This window comes from Mizuhopecten yessoensis, unplaced genomic scaffold (genome assembly GCF_002113885.1).
Source record: "Mizuhopecten yessoensis strain PY_sf001 unplaced genomic scaffold, ASM211388v2 scaffold2049, whole genome shotgun sequence".
Lineage (NCBI taxonomy): Eukaryota > Metazoa > Mollusca > Bivalvia > Pectinida > Pectinidae > Mizuhopecten > Mizuhopecten yessoensis.
The window spans coordinates 596579-614255 of NW_018404352.1; the positions used below are offsets into that span (position 1 = coordinate 596579).

At 34.9% G+C, this 17677-nt stretch overlaps 1 protein-coding gene across 1 annotated transcript in view; it reads left to right on the top strand.

Annotated features, from left to right (window-relative positions):
* Positions 1 to 12049: 12049 nt before the first annotated feature.
* The window catches only part of LOC110444659 (cholecystokinin receptor type A-like), a 66153-nt gene continuing 60525 nt past the window's right edge, over positions 12050 to 17677 (top strand). Inside the window, exon 1 of the mRNA XM_021489024.1 lies at positions 12050 to 13181. Coding sequence (XP_021344699.1) covers positions 12761 to 13181 — 421 coding nt within the window. The 5' untranslated portion in view covers positions 12050 to 12760. The remainder of the gene's footprint in view (positions 13182 to 17677) is intronic.

The window sequence follows — 17677 nt, forward strand, 5'->3', positions numbered from 1 at the left end:
TTTCGAACCTTTGATGGTACAATTCTTGTTGTTCAAGGACAAAGCATCATCAATTTACACGAACAAAAATTTAAAGAATAGGTCAAAATAGCCCTTTAAATTAAGCTTTATAATAACACAAAACAGATCAAGTAAAATAGAGTCCTAGTGCCGTCTGTTTAAAAACGTTTGATATATCTCATGTTAGTCATATATTCGAGTTCGAATGACCTACAAATGACATGGCGCAACCATTCGACTAACACGTAGGTTCCCGCTAGCTTAGGAAAGGTAATAAAAGACAAAACCGTGCAAAGTGGACTCAATATCGCTAAAGCTAAACAGAATGGGGAAATCATGCACGTAGACCATTGAACGGTATAAGGAGAATGAGACCAAGTGCTCTTGAAGGATAGGTATTTTTCTCTTTCATCAACGACACATTCCATGTATTTCTTGGCAAAATCCAAATAATGTGACGTACTGAAAATATGTACCAGGGAAGTGACAAAATATCCACGAGCTACGGTTATGAGCTAAATTAAAACTATCAACCTTCATATCCAAAAAGGAAACAGAATATACGAATGTTTCTTGTAGGATATATCAAATGAAAGTAAGATATACGAAACTTCTGTGAGGCATACACAACATTGGTAAGAATCCCATTTACGTTAACAAGGAAGAAATAGTGAAATAATTACCTTAATGTAGACGTACTGGCTTTAAATGCGGCCAGGTATCTAGATACATCCAGGATAAATATATATCAATTAGGCGAAATAATTGACAAAATAGATATATAGATTTAAGTTACATTTAAATTCATTCTTAAAGACAACATTCGATTAAAAAGAAAAGTGTACATGGTATTGAATGAGCTAAGTGCTACCTTTATATCACATTTAAGTCGTGCAATGAATTGGCGAAAAGGAATCGCTAATGCAACTTGTGGCATTAAATTGTCTGTAAATGTTGTAAAGACGGCAAAACACTTAGCTTTGTATGAATAGTTGCAAAACATTATGTACAATTCGATTTTCTCTACTTTTTTATTATTATTGTTGAGAGTTCTTTATATTTTAGGTGTTGTATTTGATAAGACTGCATGTAATGATTCGATTTTGAGTAAAAAACAAAGGGGAAAATATCATAGTGTATGCGTGTCTGAATAAACATCCATATGTTTCGATCGTGATTGACATTTCTCGCATCCCCAAAATCTATTATATATCACAACGAACATATATATAACTGATTTTTCAACAGTGAACCATGCTTTACATACCATTGAACTTGAACAGCCAAGCAGATCGTACCTCAAGCATCTGACCAACTTATGTCCTCCTATGTAAACACCAGTTGTGTTTTATTCCTGAATACGTGTTTATTTGCCGTTTAGGTAGACTTTATTCTGTACAGTATTTTTGTTTCATGTAAGGTTATTATTTGTCAAAAATGTATATAAGTGTTTCTATGTTGCCCTGTATACCTTTGGTGAGATTGCAAATGCAGCAATGTATATTATTTCATGCAACATTGCTATATAGTGCACTTTTATACATGAGAATAGCTCTGTGGTGTCGTGGGCATACTTTTGATTTTCCTGTTATGTATATACAAATGTATGTATTTGATAATTGTTCGCTTGTGAATCTTACAGTTGATTATCAGATACATCTCTTTATACGGCAAAAATACTTCTTTGTAAATTTGCAGTCTCAGTTAAATTTATATTTATCCTCATGTCAACGAATGAAGCAGGGGTTGAATAGCTTGCATCTCATATTCCTCAAGTGTCTCCTGTTATATCAAGGATGCACTCATTTCCAGCTTTGTTGTTACACCCCTATACGCTTTTCACACCAATTTGATGGTGGTGTGCGTTTTCGTTTATTTACATTTCCTTTCCAAAAATTCTTCCACAAGTTAAGCACCTTGTTATTGGTTTGCAGTGCTCATGTGATCATTTGCTGTTACTTAGTTCGTCGTTTGTCTTATTGCTGGTTAAACGACGAAGCCAAAGCGAAACAATACTGCCTTGCAGTGATACAGTCACCCTTGCATGGATGTAAACAATTTAAAGCAAGGTTACAAGATCCTTACAAATATCTCCCCGGATACATGGTGCGTTTACTTTCACGTGAGAACTTATGATTACATTTACAGGAGAGGCAGTCATACGTTGCGCTGCAAAAAGGATAATAATAAGGTTACATATACATCAGGTTATAAAGTACTTTTCTCTTTTCGACTAATTCAATTGAATATATACTAAGTATTCCATATCATTTGATGTCATATGTCATATTAGTGTTATAACATTTTGTTTTATATATGTATGTCCAATCTTTCCTATTTAATGTCTCGTTTCATTTATTTGAGGAATAAACGCTTTTTGCGATGTCCAATGTACATGTTTGTTGTATCAATTTGTATCTGTGTTATTCATTGTAAGACGATATCTACAATTTCAGCTGAATTCAGGTATGAAAACATATACATCGTCAATGGTTTATATAAATGTTTATGCTTGGAATATTTTGTTTGAGGAATTATATACTGTAATTGTTTAATGGTTGTACAATAATCATTCTTGTTTGTAAATTTGTTGTTCCTACAATTTTCGGATCTGGTGAGCGGTTAATGTTTTATACTGTTTTCAAACCCTCCATCCTCCTCGAATTTCATGAGGTTTTTTAAAAATATTCACACGGTTATCAACATAATTAAGTTGCTGTGCTACTTATCATTTCGTAAGACAGGTATCTTTACATGTTATATATGTAGGTATGTACCATGGAAGTGTAAAGTGCTAATGGGTATGACAGCGTTTACGTTCCTGTGGTGAATGGGATAATATTATCATATAGTCACAGATCTACAGAAATATAAGAATAAAATATTAGTAGCATTTAAATTAGGGATCTAGAGTGAAAATATCAAGGTTAAAGGGAGACAAAGGTAAACAATGATGTAGTGTAGACTATACTATGGACAAGTATTTACGATGTAAATTAATTGGCAACTAAGTATTGCTGTCTTTGAAATATATAGTTAACCAACAGCAACAGTGAACCAACTTTACCAAATTCAGTGCACAAAAACAGTTGAAGATTGGAAATGAAATTTGTCAGTTCTGTTTACAAAATTGGAATTGAGTTGTCACACTATTATTGTAGTTATTCAGTAGTGAAGTACAAAACTGCAAATAATAGAAGTCAGATGTTATACTCTAGGCAATATAGTTTGTGAGAAGTAATAGAGAGATGTGTACTATGGTCATAAGTAAAGAGAAGTAATGTTGTGTCATACTTTATAATCTACGTTTGTAGTGAGGTGAAATAATCTAGATGATGCAGATTTAGAGGGAGGAATCAGTAGTGAGGTAGATATATGTTACAAGTGCGGTAGGTAGGTTTCTAAATCTAAAAGATTCGGAAATGAGGTGACAATATCATAGGCAAATTTTGTAGTTGGGTACGGTGTAAACGTTTATTGTAATAGGTTCTGCGTGATCTATAGGAGCAGATTTGTATCTCCCACAGAGTTGGTAGGTCAATGTAGCATAGTAAGCAAATAGTCAGCAGTTTTATTAATGAAGACCTATCAGAGCAGGTTGGTTCAAACAGCGGCGCCAGCAGACATCGTTATTCGAAAATGTATGTCTTATTTAAGCATTTTGGAACACGGAATACTCTTTTGTTGTGTCTGACAACTTGGAGGGCCGGAGAACTGAAACATATACACAAAACAATTTTTATTTATGACAAATATGACCGGAGGCCTTCGACTATTGATGTGAATGCAAACCTCATAAACTACATATCCAGCCGACAGAAAGTACTACGAGATGATGAATAAGCTCTCCAGCTGACACCAAGCTCTCCAGCTGACACCTTCCATTGAGTTATATATTGAAACTATATTTGTAATGGTCAATATTTGAGTGATTCCATCACGTCACTGACTGTTTCATCGTTCGTGTCAATTAGCAGATGGTGCATAATAAATTTGAATTCTATTTTAGAGCAGATATCGCCCGTTTGATATCGCCAATTCAGAACAAAAATGCCTTCAAAAGAGTCATACATGATTGCTTTTTCCCTTAGGGGTTCTAAAAATTGAATTGTAATTTGTTACCTAAGCATGTCGCTTACTCTCAAGGAGTTTGATTGTGGAGTATACATCTAAAGTTAAAATGACAGCCTATTATTCTGACAGAATATTCTAAAATTAAAACTGTTGCTGATTTTAAGGCAATATGAAATCGTCAAGTGCTTTGTGATATTGTTCTAAAATGTCGATCATAAATTTCGAGAGAGGAAAAATATTTCCTTAAGCAAACATAACAAAACTGATTCAGAATGTCTCGAAGCAATTCGTTTTGATTACCATGAAATGTTAGCGAGATATTGAGAATAATTTGAAATGTGCACTTACCCAATGTTCAACTTTAATTAATAGAAGAAATCAAATGAAATATGTTCACAGTCTTCCATAATGATATTGTTCACATACATTTTGTACAATGATTCAGGCCATTTAAAAAGACCAGGACTATGCTTCACATTGTATTCGTAAAAAAACCGTCTCAAAAATATTTACGTTACGAATTGTTTTAGGCAACTCCTATTTCCTGTGAATAACCGGAGAAAAGCTATCGAACAATTTCGAGTATATTATTTTTTAACATAAAAAATTGCAAAATTAAAATACTACCAATAAGGGGAAAATGTAACGCATACCTTTTCAAAAAGATGGTTGAGGGTTGGAAAAGGCTCAGTTTAAATTCGGTTGCTCTTTGTGTCAGTAAAATATTTTAAAATATACTGTCATATTTGCTTGAGTACATTTTTGTTTGTTGTAATATTTGAGTTACAAAAATATCTTAAGTCCTTGTGATCGTTAAATATAAAAGAAAAAAAAACAAAAAGTGTTTCTTGGCAATGCACTTGTAGGTTCATCTATTTAGATTTGTGTCAGGGGATGCCGGTGACAGTACATAACTATGTTTTACTATTGCATATTTCAATAAACAAACTACTGTTACAAAATTACCAGCAAGAAATTCAATGAAAAAATGTGCATACAATTCAGAAGACTATCAGTAGAGAATAAATGGTTTTAACCCGAACTCAAGCCGCATATTCCTTATTTCATATTCAACTTTTGGTTATATATCTCCTTGTTGTAAACATGACATACACTGGATAGTTCCATTGTCCCCATTTATGTATTAACGTTAGAATTTTAATCTAATGTCGAAAAGAAGATATCGTCTCCAGAATGAAAAGATTATGTGGTCTTTTTCTTTGTGTTGGTGTCTTTATTCTTTGAACTCCATATAATACAGCAAGAGTCCAGCACATAAGTATTCGTTCAAATGCATACGTTTTATACTTTTGAATTAATTGGTATCGATACTTTTTTTTTTTTTCTCGTCCTGATTACATTGTACAGTGTGCCTACTACCGAACTTCGTTACTGCCGGTGTTACACATCAACACATGTTATTCAAAAAAAGAATCCTAGTGTTTATAACTCAGTTATTTACAAACAAATTGACTGTCTGAACACAGCTCACTGTGCTATGTACACTGAATGTCTTTTTTTGTGTAAAGTGGCTAGATCTGTTCGTTTATATCAATAATAAAGTTTATTCAGAGGTATATTTACGACGTGCGCAAACAATCACATTAAGCGCGGTCGAGGCTACAGTCACTTGCCAAAGTTATGTTTATTTACGCAAAGTATTGTTTTGTGTCGTGGAGTCCTTCGAAAAAAATAAACAGTCTGATTTGATTGATTCTACCATTCTATGTGTTCATGGTATTGAATGGAGTCTTCCCTCATTTTCCAATCCAACCCTTACCACACCGGGCTAGCTATGTTATATAATGCTTAACAGACGTTGCCATTTATTTCTATATGGACTCAATGTATCCTAAATGTATAAAACCGTTACATTTAATAGTAAATATGTATCTAACATACTATTGAAGTAAGTCCACATGCTAAATGTCACGTCACAAGCAAAGTATCTTGCCTTACATGCTAAGTGCGTTATATTACTGCATATGAGTCATCTTGTCAGCTTTAAAAGTCACCTCATATGCTCGCATGCCATGTCAACTGCAATAAAAGTCATCAGATCATATGCTATTTACCTAATATTTCAGTACATTTTGATAAATGTTCCAGAAAGATCATTAAGGTCAGAGTACGGAGCCAAACGCGATGTACCTTAACTTCATCAGTGCATGGACAATCTTGCGTTTAACACATTCTTTCAATCAAAGAACATTTATTATCCTGGAGACTGACCGCTGTCTGGATGGAATGGCATTTGCCAAATGAATCAACATTTGGAAATATTAGTTCATAAATGTATATATTTTTTCTTCTTGCTTTCATTTTATTTTCACATGTTTTGCCTATAACCTTACGTACAATAGCGCCTAGTCCTGTAGGGATATTATTTATGTGAAACAGGGAGAGCCCAGTTAAGGTTTCCTGGAAGGTGGACATATATCAAAGCCCAGCTAAACAAATGGGTGTTAGTTATTTATGGAATACAGTGACAATACGCCGTGAGCGCTATTTATCAGGGTTTTTGGGATTTTATCAACAAGAACTATAGCATTATATATGTTTATCGATGTGTAATATATCAACACCATACACATACACATGTGTAAAAGGACACAACATGCTTTATGTTCAGCTCACATGGTGCGAACATAGAACAATGCAGATACCAAAACCAGCAGAGTGGGGAGAGAAGTTGTATTTTATGTTTTAAACACGATACTGACCATGCATTTCGTTTCCTTTCAAGTGTATTTTATGAGAACCGTTACACATACAGTTACACTATCATAGATGAACAATTGCGTTTAAATTATTTCAAATATCAATTGTGGAAAACACAATTTAATACAGTAGAACAAATATCTTATTTAGCTTCGAAAGCAACAAACTAATGCTATATAATTGTCATGCTTCAGACTATGTATATCGTTATTTATTCTATCTTTTTAGTAAACTGTAAATCTATAAACAAAAATCACTCTTTATTTTCATACCAAAACACCTGAAGAATGCAACACTAAATTTTTGGCTGAATGTTGGGCGACAAAACCGTCCAGGCAGTCCCATCGGAGAAGAAAACAGGTGTACGCCTTGACAGTTGTAAGCAAGTTATCGCTTTCAGAAAGACATGTATTTCCAAATCCTTAACATTGGATGTATTCGGCAATTCCTTAGCACAAATGCATTCAAAATAATGGTCATTAGGGTGTAAGCACTTGCCAGGACAACCAATGCACACGTATATGGTGTCTCTTGTACAATAACTAGCCGTCTTCAGAGAGTTCGGCACACTGCAGCTCGGCTAGATAACACTATTAGAAAGATAAAGCATATTAAACTACTGCTCCATCCCTTCATCATCTCCGATAGTGCCTTCAATCCAACTGTTAGCTTTTATGATTAACTTTATCCAGGACTTAAATATATTAGGAAAACGTCAGTTTATTTTAATCAAGGTAAAATGTGCTATTGCATCAGTTTCAATAGTGATGAAATCCATTTAGTGGTCCCAACTCCCCAACTCCTCACCCGTCAAGTTACGAGTCTTGCAATGTTCAGAGAAAAATAATCATTTACCCCCTTGAGGGTGAGATAGGAGAATCTCAACCCCCAGGAAAAAAATCTTAAGTTGTCAAACACGAGACTATGCCGGGTGTTTGGCAACTTAAGAATCTTCCCCTTTCGGGTTGAGATTTTCCTTATTTCACCCCCAAGGAGATGAGGCTCTATTACTCCCCCATAGGGTTTGAGGCCCATACATTTTACACTTTCTTTGAGGATGAACGTCTCTATATTCCTTGGTGGGTTTAGTGGTAAAGTGCATAGTACGTGTCATTTTTGTTATTTAATATTATTTCTTTCTTTTGCAAACATTAAAACTTCTATCAATTATCAACATTCATTCTGTAGAATGAATAGCAATATGTGATTTTTATGGACTGTTTCTTTTGACAAGGATTCGTGGGTTTTTTTCACAAAAGAGACAATGATACTAAGTTAGTCGCTGATGCCCCTAACCTTAAAGTTTGAGTTCATCAGTGAATTAATGATTTGGATATAGTATATTTTATTGATTGGCATGGTTTTACTACTTGCTATATGTTCTCAAAATATGCTTCCAAATTAGTGCTATCTCTTTAGGCAGATCGCAGCGGATACTGCGTCAGATTTTATTAGGCAAAGCAGACTTGATTGCATTTAGCTGCTTAATTTATTTCAATATGCCTGACAGAGTGATTTCGGTTTTCATATCATATGACTGTGATGTCTTAGATCGCTTGGCTGTGTGAAATGTGAGGAATCAACAAAAGCGTCTGTCTCATTCAACGTTTATTGCAGAAGCGCGCGAATTCACCTCCTTAAGGAGAGTTCCTAAATACAGTTACAGGCTTATCTTCCTTCGACCATACATTACATCATTGTCTCTCTCACCCATCACATACCATACATACAACAAGGGCACTGATAATTTGATAGTAGACTGCAATGTGTAAGAAACTATTCAGATTTCATTTATTCTTCAAATATAATTTGGAATTGAGTGTCTAGAACTGTTGCTGTGGTAAAAGCGCATTGGTTTTAAGTTCCATCTTCTTTAATGAAGAAGACGTTGTTGTGATCTGTCATTTATTTTTAGTTGTCTAGTTGTCTCAGATACCAACATGGGGAACAACTCCGTCGATGTACGTCCAGTATGACTTGTGGAATTTCTTTTGGATTTGATTTAAATAGTTTGATCTCCAGACTTCATTTTGTATGCATTCCGTTTCGCGAGCTTGTTGAAACCTCTCGTAACAACCCATGCGGGGTTTAGATTTCTTTATAATGTGCGTGTTGTGTTCCTCAATTGCACTCAAGAGGATTGTTTTAAAGGTTTCCAGCATTTAACTGAGTTTGTTTGGCTCAGCATTCTTTGGCATGCTGGTCAGTATTGCCACGCAATCTAATTTGATGGAGTTCTGGTTTTAATTTCACTGAAGAAGTGTTTTCTTCGAATTGGATATCGTTTAAAGAGTTAATTTTTTAGAATGTTAAAACGCCACAACATATATAAACGACTAGGGTATACACAAAGATATTGTTGTACATTTATACGTATATTTAGCCCAGGTATACGAACATGATTATTCAGTCCAAATATATAACGTGTTATAGATGTAGCACAAGTTTGCAAACAGTACTGTAGCGTAGCAAGCAAGGGTCATGATTATTTGTATTGTTTCCTTTGTTAGGACTGACATGGAAGTAGTCTGATGGTTCAAAATGTTCCGTATTGCAATTCCATGTAAAAATGCAAATACTACACAGATAGTTCGGTACATGTATCTTATTCAGATAGATATATATATACATAGAACACATTTACACCTTGAAAGTTAAATACACATGTTCTTATTGTTATGACAAACAGTAATATAAAACATCGTAATCTCATTGATATTGATATAAAACAGTTGAGAGATGATTGAGGCTGACGGCACTGTAATTATATAGAATATATTGCTTCAGTGCTTATATTCAGGTTAAAGGCACGTAAGCGCGTGTTAAGTATCCCGATTAAGCATCACTAACGCATAATCAACCGTGTCCACTATTTAGCGAGGTTTTGTAATGCGTGTCCCAGCCACGAGGTTACCAGGTCAGATAATGATACTAGATATGTTTACAATATCCGCTAGTGGTAATTCTTATTAATCTTTAATAAGATCGGAATTTGAAAGTAGTGTCCCTATATTAGTAGAGCGCTTATTGCTTATCGATGGACGGATCGTTTTAATTAACTCTCTCCAACGAACTTAACACGATTGATTATCTTTATCGTTATTTACATATTATAATTATATATGATATCTAATTTCAAATGCATTGATGTTCTTCGGTTTGAGTACAACATTATATGTAATTATTCTTCGACCGGTATCGAAGAATTATTTATTTACATTGTATAAATTATTCCGTTAAAAGGGCTATTTTGGTCAAATGACACCCTTAAATCGAGAAGATACTGATGCATAAATGATTCCGTTAAAGGGGCTATTTTTATCAAATGACACCCTTAAATCGAGAAGATAAAATGTACTGAACATGTATATCTTATAACAAAAGTTTACTTGGTTGATAATGACATGACCTGTATCCAACGTCCAGTGTGGTCAGTTTTATCTTTTGGAAAGCTGGTGATAAATATAGCTACAACCAAAACTGGGCAATATCCGGGCATTTTAGTGAGACTGACCCTGGCTGTCGTCCAACGACATACTGGCAATGAGTCTGACTAATGTCGCTTTGACTTAACAAATTACATCGCTATCCAGGATTTTAAGTTTCATGATATTTAAATCCAATCAGAAATTTGTGTTCACTTTTGGATTAAATACAGGTTTAATTACATGTACAGTATGCACACAAGAGGGTACCACTTGAAGAATTTCAATCCGCACAAAAAACGATATATGTGAGTTTAATCCTAAAATAGTCACTCGTTTATAACGATGATTAAAATGCTGTTTTGAAGATGATTTTGATTCAGAATAAATATATGTAACTGTATTCAAAAGAAGTTAGTTAAATAAAGTGTAAATTAACCTTCTATCCTCGGCTCGAAAGACATATTTGTTAGTTAGAAGTTATTCGAAAGCTGACACTTGTATGGCTATACTTTAAAGGATTCCATAATTATTGACTTAGAACGCAAGGAAAACATTGCCTCTTGTCAAATGTAAAGGAGTATCAAACTCTATTATCATAAAGAATTTTGCGACAAGATAATGAATAAAACATTCCTCAGTAAGTTATTCCTTTAGTGCAAAATAATGGCAAGGAAGCAACAATTTTGTTTGTTTGTTTTGACATATGTATATCAATCAAGTTTGATTCACATGGAATGTCTTTTATAAAATGTCGGGCGGAGAAGTGCTTCCCGAAAATGCAATATATAATCTTGAAATCATTATCGTTCCATGTATACCGGACACGCGTCAGGTTGCTGGTACATTGTAATCCAAAATCTAACGACTCTAACAACAATGTATGTATGACTGTTAATGGGACAAAACATATTCATTCAGCACATGCTGTTATCGATTACGCAACATACGAAATACTTTAAAAAGTGTGTAAGTTTAGCATTGCAATACACATATCACCCATAGCCTCAGAAGTTCAGCTTAAGCGAGATTTTAATTATGAATAATGGGGATATTATATCTATTGAAGGATGTCTTGTTTAGCGAAATATCAGCAATATACCGTCTGTGATCATTATGTTACAAGGATTCCTTCGAACCTAAACACGGTAAAACTAGATAACAGGAATTTACTTTTGACACTGTTTTATTCAGCAAAATGGGAAATGCACATAGACTCTTGGATTACCCATTTCGTCCATATACTGTCGGAGAGTATATCGCGGACACGTAACCTCACATGCTTTTGCTACCATTTATGTAGGGTTGACAAGCAGATCGGTCATTTCGTCTACAGTTACCTTCAAGTTGATAAATAGTTACTGCATTATGCCGCATACCCGCTGTCATATTCTTCTTCGTGTTCATTAAAGAAAAACATATGCTCTCGAAACGTCACTAAAGTTTCAACTATTGTTTTGCGTAAAGATCAATTATTTACACTGACATAGAGTTACTTACTTCAGTCCACGCAGATATAAGAGAAGGACCATGTTTCATACGATTCTTATTAATGTTTTTAAGGAGTATTTACATTTAATGCTGAATAAAACAAATGCTTTTCACGCAATGAATGCCATATCTGTAGTATTCGCCCCAATACAATATAAACTTCAGACATATTTGAAGTTGTCGGTTTTCATTCCGGAGAAAAAAACAATTCGGCACTCTGATTGGTTATACAGTGAGGTCAAAGGTTAACTTTGGCCTGCCCCGTGCTTGCTCAATAAGTGCGCCCTGCTTTTGTATAATAACAATCCGATGGTATCGTGCCGCACACGCCACGCCAACCCCTTAGCTAGCGGACTGGCAAGTAGGAAACTGCTTCCTTTCATAGATACTCGCTAGACCTAAATCACATTTATCAACCTAGCGTTATCAATCACGCTGGAGCGGGGTCCACAGGCTCTATATTAAGGCTCGGAATTGTAAAGGCCAGCGCTATATACTAATGAACTCGCGGACTTTAAGAACTCGAAAGTAAACTGAGAGGATTTACATTAGGGAGTTTCAGAACTGTTTAATTACTTTTCCTGTCTAAATCGTTTCGCTTTGTTTAAGTAATGTTTTATAGACAGCTTAAGGAAATAAGTTGTTTTCCGAAAAGCTTAACAATTAAGCAGCATGGGATACACAGGTAATTTGCAGATTTTCCTTCGTAAATAAACTAGTGTTAATTCGATGTGGAATGTATTCAAAACCATTTTATAACGTGTCTTCGGTGCAACAAACATTATCCAGTTTTGTCAGTCCGTGAACGATTTCTCTTGGATTAAGCGACGATTTGACGGACTTTACTAAACAAATAAATGCAGTGAACTCAGTCTCGACATACCTTCCTTGGAATCGATTTCAAATGCACATGTTTTGCTAAGTATAAGTTCACGTCGAGATAATTCATCATTTTACTTTATGCTAGATTTCTTATATTCGTCATTAAGTATTGATATGTGGTATTGATTGGTGTTCTTTCACGTAACATAAAGGAAGTGCATTTCAAAATGTACAAGCGAGAAGAAAATTGTCAACAAATATCCGGAAACGGTACATTTAGCGCCAGTCTGGTGATTGATTCTGTATCGGACAGTAACGGAAGTATTTACGACACATGTCGAAATCAAAACGGAACAGGAGAAATGAACTTCAGTGGGATAGCGAATGAAATCTTCGACCAAAATGGCGAGATTCGAATACCGCTGTACTGTCTCATTTTTTTGCTGTCATTGACTGGTAATGTTTTGGTCATTATCACTCTGGCCCAGAACAGACGGATGAGGACTGTGACGAATGTATTTCTGTTGAACTTATCCATCAGTGATCTACTCTTGGCCGTTTTCTGTATGCCATTCACCTTGGTTCCACAGCTCATGCGACAATTCATCTTTGGAGAGTTTGTTTGCGTAGCAATTCGTTATTTTCAAGGTAAGTAACTTTTTTGTTTTTTTCAGTTACGTTATGAAACATAGTATGAATATTAGTATTTGGTTAAGTTGCATTGTTGCTCGCGTTATTTAGCCTTGCACTATTTAAGATCGGTGAACTAGGTAAACGTGCACTCACTGTGTATCACATGTTTTTTTCAAGTGGTATTTATTTTGCATAGATGTACACATAGATAGGTCGATAATAGCCACAGGAAGCTGTTAACTCACATGGTTTATTTCACAGTTTCTTTTTCAAGCTAGGAGTGATATATCTGACAGAAAGTGAATAGACAGTTATACGAAGGAGTGTTATAACACATTCCTATTTAAAATTAAAATAACAAAAAGTGTGAACAAGCTTGATAGCAACAACAACGAATCCATAATCAAACCACATCCCTTCACATTGTTGAATAGCACGAAGCGTCTTAAAAATAAATAATAATGCCCGGTACCGTCTAGACATGAATCAATCACTTAAATGTTCTATACAATACGGACAGTATATTCATGATATATTTGGTTTGGTTTGGTTTGGTTAAGTATTGTGTAACGTACTATCAACAACTATGTTCATGTAAGGACGGCCTCCCCTGTGTGCAAGATGCACGCGTGTAGTGTATGCGTGTGTGTTTTGGGAGGCTGCGATATGTTCGTGTTTGTCTCTTTGTGATAGCGCGGAACTGATGCCGACTGTATAGTGCTACCTCACTGAAACATTCACCAGTTCATAACCAGCAATGACCAAAAATACCGTATACATCATTGAAACTTACATGTAACATATAATTGTACTTAATCATCGAACTATTACGATATTTCAACCTATACATCGCTTATTGATTTATTTTGTGTGTGATTTGTCAATGATATACACTGTATACAGTATAGTATATATATCAAAGGGTATATTTAGGAACTGAATCATTTGATAATGATGGCGTATCGACGGTAACAAACACTGGTCCCGTAACAATTTCCGTGTGGTGATTACACCGTTCTAAGACAGGCTCGTACGGTCGTGTTTGATTGTCAATCTTTCACATCTTATGAGGCGGCGGAATTCGTATTCGGGTGATTATTTCTCATCTATTTTCCTTAAAAATCAATTTCCTTAGAAACCATGGGTGTATCTCTTGAGTCGACAGTATGCTTATTTCCGTTGAAAGTGTTACAATCCTCTATAAGCGTGTAGACGTTATTGGATGTTATACAAGTATCCACAATTGAAATTTTAACTCTTTTCCATCATACCTCGTTGAATTCGTATCGACGGTATCGTAATTTTTATTAACACTGTTTTGAAAACCATCACTCCTAAGTACCATGCTCAACGAACTGACAAATTAATGAAACAAATGGGGGAAGGCTTTTAATATCAATACTTCTGATCTTGTATAAGAATATGTTATATCTGATTGAGACGCATTTCTGGAAGAAGAGGTAAAATGTACGTATTTCAGTCAGCGACATGAGTAAAGATATACAGAAGAAACTAATTGTTATTTATTAATCTGTATGTTGGTCACCAACGATGTAGAATACAGCAAATGATTCCACATAGCAATATATCTACACAATTTGATGGTCAATATTGTTCACCTTAGAACGGACATTATCTGTGACAGCATGGACATGTTAGGCTGGCTGGTCACAACGGAGGAAAGGAAAGTTTACCACAATCAATTAACTATGCTTAGCAATACTAAGCTTGCGATTAATTCTTCAAAGTCATTTTCTGGTTATCTGTAGTTATGCAAAAACATATTTATAATTTATAAAAATTAAGCTTGTAATAACATTTGACGGATTATTAGTTTTCTTGGTACGGTAATTAGATTTAAAAAGATATAAGTCTCGGACATTATTCTGATATAAGCTTCATGATAATTAAAACGAAGTAAACATGTTTTTATTTTAGCCTTTCTTTTAGTTATTCGTGCTTTGGGTTCGACCTTACCTTGATCACCAGTTATTTTCGATACGGATATACTTAAAAAAACACACATACTGTACGACATTGCTATCACTTATTTTACAACTCGGTGCTATACCTATAACTAGAATATATCAAAATACTACTTGGTGGACTTTTTTTTATAATTATGTGATAATGATATGTGTTTGTTACGTAATATTGTGAAAGAATGAGTGCTGAATAACGGCAATATCAACACAAAGCTGAAATGACACCGCTGATAAAACTCAACCAATTTGACAACAATAATAAACGTTTGGTAAAAGAATTCGCAAATTCAATTTGAAAAGAAAACAGGCACAAATCACATTTTTCAGAGGGCCATGAAGAAGAATGAGTTGTAGCGGTCTAAACCTTATCTGCGTAGCTGATCTGATTAATGTTTGGTTCGGTTTGGTTTATAAGGTTAAATACCCAATTACTGCCAAGGCCATTTCGGGGAGTGTCTCACTGTCGGCAAGGTATGCGTGTTCTGATGGTAGAAAGTTCGTCTATTCAATATTGCAATAGTGCGGATCTGATGTCAACTTCAGAGTGCAACCTTATTGAAATACCGAAAGCATTGAAGGCACCATTAATAGCCTTCAACCAGTCACAATATACTGACAACGGTTATAAACCAGTCGTTGCGCCTATATTAAATGTTAAAAGTTTACCAGGGATCACTACTGCCGATTTCAGGCCTTAGTATGTCCTGGCCTGAGGAAAGAACCCATTACCTTCCTTACATGAACGGGCGTTCTGCAATATATTCTAGAGTGAGGCAGTGCCAAGGCGGACGTTACGAAGTATAAAAATCAAGAATAGAAATACAAATAATATGATCGAAAAAGATTTAATCCTAAACGAACATGATGCGTACTATACGTTGTTCTCTTTTATTTGCTATTGTAACTTGTCGCCTTACAAAACGGAAAATTCCTTGTATAAAGGGATGGGAGGGTTGCTCTTTGTCTGATCCCTTCCTCTCGACGAGCCTGATGCGGCTATACCTGTTCAACGTTCTCCTTGACGAGTAAATCGCCCGGCCACAGCAAGGTGACAATTCATCCGTGTAATTTTATTTTAGATCATCTTAAATATATGTACTCCATATATCATATTATTCTGAAGTTATTAATAAGAACATCTCCAGTGATTAAATTTATAACAAAAAACATTTTCATGATTATCCGACGATAATGATAAGTCAATTGATACGTCATAGCTCCTGAATACGAGACTACGTAAACTTTGGCATACAAATGGGTTTTTTATGTGGTCACTGTTGATATCTAACTTCTGTATATTTTCATGTATCCTTTGGAATCACTCATGTTCAAATACTATCCCTTTATGTTAATCATCAGGTTTGTCTAAAAAGGAAATAATCATTAAATGGATTTAGGAGGGACATAAGAAAAGAAATTTATCTAAAATTGAATCTAGTTTGGAGAAAGTAAAAATATAATCATGATCGGTGTTAATGGATGCAGTCGACGTTGAAATTGTAATTGTAAGACCTTGTTTTGCACAAGTAACCTCCTTTGTAATCATTGCAATAGCTGCTAGGAAACTGTTAGATAATGTTCATGAATAATTCCACAGCTGCTCAAACATGGTTGACAAACCAATTTACAAGTTCAAATGAACAGATGATATTTAAACGATCTTTTTTTCTGGAATTTTCGATCCGTCCTTATTGTCGAGCCTTCTGTCAGTAAAGAACTCGACAACTAATACGGCCAAAATGAAGACGTACGATTAGAATGAACAAGTCACTGTGTGTTTAATTGCCTAATGATCGTGTATTATTCCCTTGGAATATTGAAACTCGGTCAATTACCCTAAAACAAATCAGATTAACACTTACTCTGACTCGATATCTGATCAGATTATTGTGTTTGACTGTTTCACGACAACCATGTCAAACGATTAACATGATTGTATTTGTGGTAATAAATACCTTTGGTTCAGTGGCAACAAGTGTTGCTGTAGAAGAAAACATGCTGAAACAGAGACATTTTAATTGCATCATTCTGTTTACTGTATACTCACGACATTATTGTTATACATGTATACAACATGTTGGGCGATTAGAATTGCATCTTTGTAGGATATCAGCCGCCTCTCGTCTTGCTGAAATACGACGTCATCGAAATTATTTTATTAATCGCACGGGACCCAACGATGAGGTTTTCTGTAATTGTTTAACTAGTTTCGTCTTAGTGTTGACAGTGGAAACCTCTATATTGTCCTGGCCAATAACTAATTGTATTGCCAATGAAGCCAACTCAGACGTAATCTGTAATGTCCGTTGAACACTTATTTTGTTGGATTCCTTCGATAGACGGAATTAAGATAGCAAGGCGTCGAGTGTTCCGATTAACATGTGATATTTTGAAGATAGGATGTGCTGTCGTACAGGTAATATATTTATTTAGTAAGCGAACTTTTGCTGCAATAGCAACAACGCAGAAAATCAAACACAGTCATAAGTGATCACAGTGATAACAGACATACAAGTACTTACTAGT